General features: G+C 39.4%; 1 protein-coding gene across 1 annotated transcript; it reads right to left on the bottom strand.

Annotated features, from left to right (window-relative positions):
• Window positions 1–280: 280 nt before the first annotated feature.
• On the bottom strand, window positions 281–6,898 carry LOC138058081 (uncharacterized). Its single transcript, XM_068903971.1, has 2 exons — window positions 6,658–6,898; window positions 281–1,210 (listed from the first exon to the last, which is right to left on the bottom strand). Exons 1-2 carry the CDS (start codon window positions 6,751–6,753, stop codon window positions 341–343), a joined length of 966 nt encoding a protein of 321 aa, XP_068760072.1. The 5' UTR covers window positions 6,754–6,898; the 3' UTR covers window positions 281–340.
• Window positions 6,899–7,500: the final 602 nt, after the last annotated feature.

The following is a 7,500-nucleotide window of genomic DNA, read 5'->3' as shown; positions in this document are numbered from 1 at the left end:
AACGGTTTTCCCACCCCAGCAGTCAATATCGTTCAACAAAACGGATGTGGAAGCAAATGTTGAAGCTGTTTGCCCGAGCCTTTAAAGTAATGAACAAGTTGCATGTAACATTAATACTGAATTTTGAGGGAGGCAAGTTTACTGTTGCATGCTCAAGGAGATTATAAACCTCGGCCGCATGGATTTGCTTGCTTATTACAATAAGAAAAAAGCGCGTTCTGGTCGTACATCATCTCTATTGTTGTTTGTTATGTAAAACTATGCACAAAGAAGGGCCCTGTTGAAATGAACAAGTTTTATTTCGCTTCAGTATTTAACCAGCTGCATTGTCTAACAAAAGCTACCAAATTAACTTTTTGCTCAGTTTTCGTGTCAAAAAATTTCGAATCCGAAAAATAATAAACAAAGCAAGTTGAGCCAATGGATGACCGAGAAAGATAAATCCTAATACAGCACCAATACTTTTGCGTGGATGTCCACTGTAATCAAGTACCGAGTAAATAAATGGTTGTCCTGAAGCGTTGTTGCTATTTGTTGCCCAAAACACGACAGTAAACATGATATAAACAATGCTAAAGAGCATTGGATAAATGACATGAAACAATCGCACAGGGACTGTTCCAAGCAAAGTTTCCAGCAAAATAAAAACAGTGTTTATTATCTGTGTGGTAATTATGAGTCCATCGACCTGCTGGCCGACATAATCACAATTCGTTACAGTTATAAGCAACGCGGTATTAGCAGCGATGTTGTAAATTATCCATAACACTTCATGAAACCATGACATGGGAATCTCCTCCATAACTTTTAAGGGATTAATGGATGCCTTCAGCTCTAAACGGCTCCGATCCATATCCCGAGTGACATCTCGACTTTCTCTTTTATCACATGGTCCATGGATCTCCTCGCGAGACTTTTCGCGTGAGTCTATATCTGAGGACCGTGATATTCCATAGTGATGTTTCAATGGAATTGGCTCGGGGTTGCCCATTTCATACTCTCCTTGTTTACATTCATCTTTGTAGTAGAGGCCAGTTATCAAGCTGGAAAGAGTGAAGTACGCTGTGACAAACAGGAAGCTCCAATTCGTCAGGTAAATAAACCATTTTTCATGTCCATTTGATGGGTAAAAGCCACTGTAGATTATCCAAGCAATGCAGTACAAAGCGACCAGTACACGATAAACGAGGATCACAGGGACGCCAAACCACTACAAGCAATAAGACAACAAAAATGAGACTACAACTTACTTTAAATTCTTCAATTTTATCGCACAGTATCTATTGAAGGCGAGCGGAGTATTATTGGAGCGAAAATGCCCATCCTAGGCTATGAAGAAAGCTTATATCGAAAACACTTTGGCAAGTGGAGCTATCATACCAACAAGGGTAACCCTTTTAACCTTTTAATGCTTTCGTCCAAAGTATCACCATTTATTTCAGTCACTGATTCTTCCCACCTTACTTACTAGTGCCAGTATAAGGAGCCACTCTCTCCCGTTAAATGATATTGAGAAACCTTTCGCGGAACACATTTCTTTCTTTAGGATTTGAAATCAATGTTCCTCTTAGCTTTATTAGAAATTAATCACAAGTCTCATCCACCATTGTTTCCACTTTAACCAAAGACTACAGAATCCACAAAGATTACTAGTGCAAGTCCCGTTTCTGAATTGTTTATTCTATTTGGTTTTCAATCACGACATCAACAGTTATGTTTTCCAACCAAACAAAGAGAAAACGTTTGTATAACACAGCATAATAACAGAGTTCAATTCCCGGAGGATTGGGTCGAGACACCAACATGGCCGCCGTTTCTTTGTTTAGAAGCACAAACATGGCGGCCTTGACGGCCTTTGAAAACCGAGAATAGGCTACTGTAGCTTTTAAATACAAAGAGCGGTAACTCTTAAATCAAATTTATAATTAAGCAGTTATATAGCATTCCATCTCAATAATTCTAGCATTTGTTATGAGCAGTTTATTGACCTTCAGCATGCCAGGAGAAGAAAGTTTCATAGCACGCTCACCGTAACCTATGAGACTACAAATTGTTACACTTCTAAAAGATATAAAAACCTATTTGCTAGTATTGGAAAATTATTCAAAATATAGCTATAGTACTAGTATGACTTACACATATCGCTTATTTACAATTTATATAACGAGTAAAATTATATAAATAATAACAACTGACTACATAAGATTTATGTAGAACTTATAAAATGAATACTTCGCATAAATTAATTGAAGTTCTAATATACGGAACCAGAAACCCATAAGGGTTGAAACGTGTAACGCGCGTTCACAGCTTCCGAATATTCAGTGTGAACTTATGTGTTGAATGTTTCAGTACTAAGTACCATATTTGGAAACCCCTCGCTCTTGTTGTTCCCAATATGGTACTTAGCAAATTGAATATTCAGAAGCTTGTTTCCCAGAACACAAGGGGCCGTTACACGTTTCAACCCTTATGGGTTTCTGACGGAACCTAATATTTAAATTTCCTTCAATGTTTAAGAATATCCTTCAAATTAATGTTCATACGTAAGACACTACCGACTTGTGCGTGTTTCGTAGCACATCTTTTGTCTTTTTTCCTAGCAACTTCCGTAATCCTTCTTCCACAGTCCTTGACCAACCCCCAAGCACGTCAATGATGATTGTACTGGTGGACTGTATATCCACGGTATCTTTCTTCTAACTCCCATCGTAATGGGCCATACTTTACTGACTTCTCTTCATCTTTTATTCTCTGTTCTCGATCCACGGACAACTCATCTACAAGACTACTATGTCCTTACTTTTATGGTTCACTATCTTTGCATCGATTCTGTTAGCTTGCAATTCATGGTTCTCCCCATAAGTTGGTATGTCCAACAATGCTTGGACATCCTCCGAGACGTATTCTGGTTTAGGCTTGATTGGTGAATACCATGCAGGAAGACTTTCGACCAGTTGTAACTCTCGTAGCAACTCAAAATTTAACACTTTCAGCGCATTGTTGTGTCTTGCCAAATACTTGTATTGGGCGAGGGCTGAGCATCACGATAACACGTGAGCTACGCTTTACGGTGCCTTAAGCTTCTTAAGTTGGTATAACTTCGTTGGTAGGAGCTGTTCGTATAACTCATACATACCGGCCACAACATGCGTTGGGCATGACGTCCATTCGCATAGCCATGAGAAGCAGTTCTTAGTTCTCATGCTATCATCATTTCATCTTGCTATATGCAACTTTCCCTGCCATGCTTCATCACGTACTGTCTTCAACAGCTGTTCTTCGTACTCCTATCTGAGCAGGGTCTCTTTGCCTTTGTCGCAATCACCTCCTCTCCAGCAGCTTCACATACCGTTGGGTAGGCAAGCCTCAGCGTCAGTCCAATTTCTTCACTATACCTCAGGGCCTCTGTAATCAGTGACTGATATCCCAAAACGTCAAAACGCTTTTCAAACTCTCACCATTTTTTACTGCTAGGGTCACTGTTTGAGAACAATTTCATTGCTGCCTTCATCTTCGTGATCTTGTATTCTCCCTCTACGGACTGCAGGCCACGTCCACCTTTCTTTCTAGACACGTACAATAGGGCGGTCGATGACACTGGGTGTTTTCCTCTGTTTGTTACCATGATTTTCCGCGCTTCTCGATCAATCCTTCTTAGTTCTGTCAGCGGCCAATGCTGCGTCCACATGGGGTACTTAAGGACCGCTAGTGCACACTGATTAGAAGCAGCCACATGATTGGCATCTGATAGTGGACTTGACCAAATTACTGACAAACGTTGTAGATATGTCTTTTCAGTACACTCCAACGTTCTCTTCTCTCCCTGGTGTACATTCTCGAGAATTTCCAGGAACTTGTACTGTGAATCTTCTTCAAGGGGTCGTACCACTACTGTATCGCTGACTTTATCCCAGGCATCTCTTGTTTCAACTCACCTCGTTTCACGTGGATTACATTGCACCTCTTGGGGTTTAGCTGTATACCAATATCATTCATGCAACTATTAGTGCGCTTGAATACGAAGCTGAGTTTGCTTTCATATTGAGCATAGACTTTTTAGTCATCAATGTACAGTACATCCGTTATCTTAGCATTGATTCGTACCGCATTGACTTGACATCTTATACACCTCAGTCGCTGCAACTGTAATATAACTATTACTGGAAAATTGTGCAAAACGTTCGTCTCAGCCTGAAAATGCAACTTCCGAAATAAACTGTGCATATCGAATCAGTCTCTGTTTTATGACACCGTTGGTTGTCTTAATATAACACTACCTCGTCGCCTACAAACACATCCATATGCTATACTGTCCCTTTCCTTACTTTCCACTATAAAATTAGGCCAGACAAACCTTAAATTATTTGAAAAAAAGCGAAGGGAAACAGTCGAGAATCAAGAAATCACACAATCCTTCTATAAGAAATTCTTGTTTTGACCCAAAAGCCTAGTTTTGGCGCCTTCTGAAACTAACTCAACAATTAAGGTCAACAGAAAGGTCAACAGTTAACTGCTGTTTCCTAGTTTTAAACGCTATTAACAATTTAAAACATTTAAACGTACCATTTGTTCTCAACATCCCAATTGATGACATAGAGGATATTACATGGCCGCGCGGAGATACGAAATTTCTCTTCGAGTGTTGAAGAATATTTCGCGAGTGAACGTAGCGAACGAGTGAAATACTTTTCAACACGAGATGAGAAATTTCGTATCTCCAAGCGGCCATGTAATATTCTCTTTATTATATAAACACCAATGAAATACTGAATCATTTCACAAAATGCATCGAAAGGCGCGATTTTGATATGTAACCATAACAACAGTGATCTTTTCACGTGTGATGATAACATGTTATTTTCACGTGTGAAGATGTCATGTTTTCGCGCGAAAGCTCACTTGGTATTTTATTGGTGTTTATATAATAAAAGACGATAACATGAGAGATGAGTGCAATTGCGAAGAAAGCCTGAAAAATAAAACGGCGCTCGAACCCCCTCAAATCGCGCGGTCCTGGGTTCGAGCCCCGTTTAAACCTGGGGGTGCTTTCCGTTATGCCAAACCGACCGGTCAGATATAAGTGGGAATACCGAAGGAAAATGGAACGACATTTTCCGATTAAACCGGGCCAACCAATAGGAATGGCTCTTGCCACTTTTTATTCCTTTTCCGAATTCCCTAATTAGGGCAAAGAACCGGTTTGGCAAAAATGGAACGGCGAATTTTGGTCGAAATATTCCAACCGAAATAAGTGGACCACGTCTAGAGGTGATCCCAAATATTCCGGTCGGAAGAAACTGAAACTGACCTTTCCATTTGATTTCCGACCGAAATTTCCGGAATCTTTGGCATAATGGAAAGCACCCTGGTTTTCTGCGATGATCGCCAACTTTCATGTATTTCAATTTACGCAGTTGAAATATATGAACATCCATATATTCCGTAGTATTTAGTACCACTTAATGTTTACTGCCAATAATGATATGACAAGCATCACTTCAGGGTTAATTTTTTCACCGCATTTTTTCCACCTGATTTTAATTATCATCAGAAAACAAACACGATTGATTATAAATTGAGCAAAAGGATAAAAGAAGGCAGCACTGCCATTTCACGCTCACCAATATTGACCCTGTTGAGCTAAACCAAGTACGTGCGTAATCACTTCTTGTACTTCAGAGAGCATCTTTTGAATTATGCACTAACAAAAAGATTCCTGCTAACCAATCCAACATCAATCACGTAACTTGGCGCTCATGTCGAGTCTCAGTCGTTATTTGCAAGATGAAATGAACGAAACCATAGTTCGCTACCGGCACAAGACGAGAAATTACAAGACGTGAAAATTACCTTCCACTTGTTTGTCTTGTATCATTATTCATTCATCCGCTTCATTTTCCGGCACAAAGGACTTTGTAAATACACAAGCAAGATAGAGTATTGTTTTGCTCTAGCGACCTTTACGATTTTATGTCATCCCACGTCTTGTCTGTAAGCTGAACTTCACTAAGATTTTTCGCTAACATAAAAATAACAATGCTAACAATATTTCTGAATACAGTCCAAACCGCAAATCGAAAAATGATGGCATTACTTGGGAAGGAAACTATAATTCAAATTAGATGAACTAAATCAATTCAATTCAAACTGCTCGGTTTGTTGTGAGCCAGAGGGAAAATCGATGAGTCGGACTAGATTAAAAAGAGAAAGCTCCTCCGGCTGCAACCGGACAAATTCGACCCACAACTGGCGAAGATGATCCGTGCTGCCGCAAAGTAATTGTTTGAAGGCGGTAGTAAGTCTGGACGAACATCGACAATTTATTTTATTTTTGTGTATGTGCTGTTATTTAAGTACTGACTGATAATTAGTTGGAAATCAAAGCTTCAAAGAATCTTCTTTGCTTTGCTGTTCAGTGGATACTTAAGTCTGTGACAACGGCATAGCCACTTGGCAATGATAAAAGTTCCTTGCAATAGTACAAGTCGTATTCAGATCCTTAGAAAACGATCTGAAGGAAAATCTACGAGTTGTTTCGTATCAAACAAAGTTCGTTTCAAGCGAGTCGAGAAAGACAAAAACCTTTTTGATTGTGAAATATAATAGAATTACATAGTAAAATTTTACGGCTTCTTGAGTTTGCTTTGAACTTACCGGAGTCTCCGCAAAATCTCCTGCATTTGAGTAAAGTAAACGGAACTGAGTCATTCTAAATTGCTCCCGCAATTCTTGCAGCTCTGTGCTCCACATGTTACAATCGTAACTAAATTCCCCAAATATATCGAAGGAGTTAACGTTTTAGACAGAATTATTTATAAATGTAAATTTCGTGTGTTACGATGTGACCCGCTAATGTTAATTTGGTTAACAATAAGTTTTGAGTTTACCCCAAGGAAAGTATTGAAATACCACGCGCTATAAATACCAGCGCTTCGTAAATGACGTTGGTTGACGTCAGAGTTTATATTGTAACATAACATGTTGACACAGGTGTAAACGATAACAATAACTTCTACCTTGAAATGTTACATTTCCGTATTTTATAACCTTTTAGCAATGGGCTGTTTCCGAGTCACATTTGCTACTGTTTCGAGTCCAAGTGGGATTGTTAAGAAATAAAGACAAGCGTTCCACTGAGCCTTGCTTGGGAATTAACAGGGAAATGACGTTAAAGACTTGGATCATGTGTAGCCTGCTTGCAGGCGGTAGATGTTGTTGTCGCCACGAAACACGCATCAGACGCCACATTTGAAGAGCGTGGCATGGGTCTTGGCCAGATGAAAAAACTACGGGGTGGGGAGTGGGAAGAGCGGAGAGAAAAACCGCCTGCCCGAAAACCAGCCTTTTCTCGGTTATGGCGGTTATGCATTCAAACAGCTTTATAATTGTGTAATGCATCTATTACATAGCTATGCCGTACTTTTTATTTCCTTTCTGTCTGTTTTTTTTATTTTGCTTTGATATATTTTACATCTCTTCTCATCAAGTTAATATAAA

This window comes from Montipora capricornis, chromosome 7 (genome assembly GCF_036669925.1).
Source record: "Montipora capricornis isolate CH-2021 chromosome 7, ASM3666992v2, whole genome shotgun sequence".
NCBI classification, from domain to species: Eukaryota; Metazoa; Cnidaria; class Anthozoa; order Scleractinia; family Acroporidae; genus Montipora; species Montipora capricornis.
Note: the sequence above shows the minus strand (reverse complement) of the source record. Positions and strands in the feature narration are given on the sequence as shown.

Excerpts from the sequence above, each read along its gene's own strand:
- LOC138058081 (XM_068903971.1), bottom strand. The coding sequence starts at position 6,753 with ATGTGGAGCACAGAGCTGCAAGAATTGCGGGAGCAATTTAGAATGACT. Across the intron at positions 1,211-6,657 it reads GAGATTTTGCGGAGACTCCG|TGGTTTGGCGTCCCTGTGAT; the intron begins GTAAGTTCAAAG and ends TATTGCTTGTAG.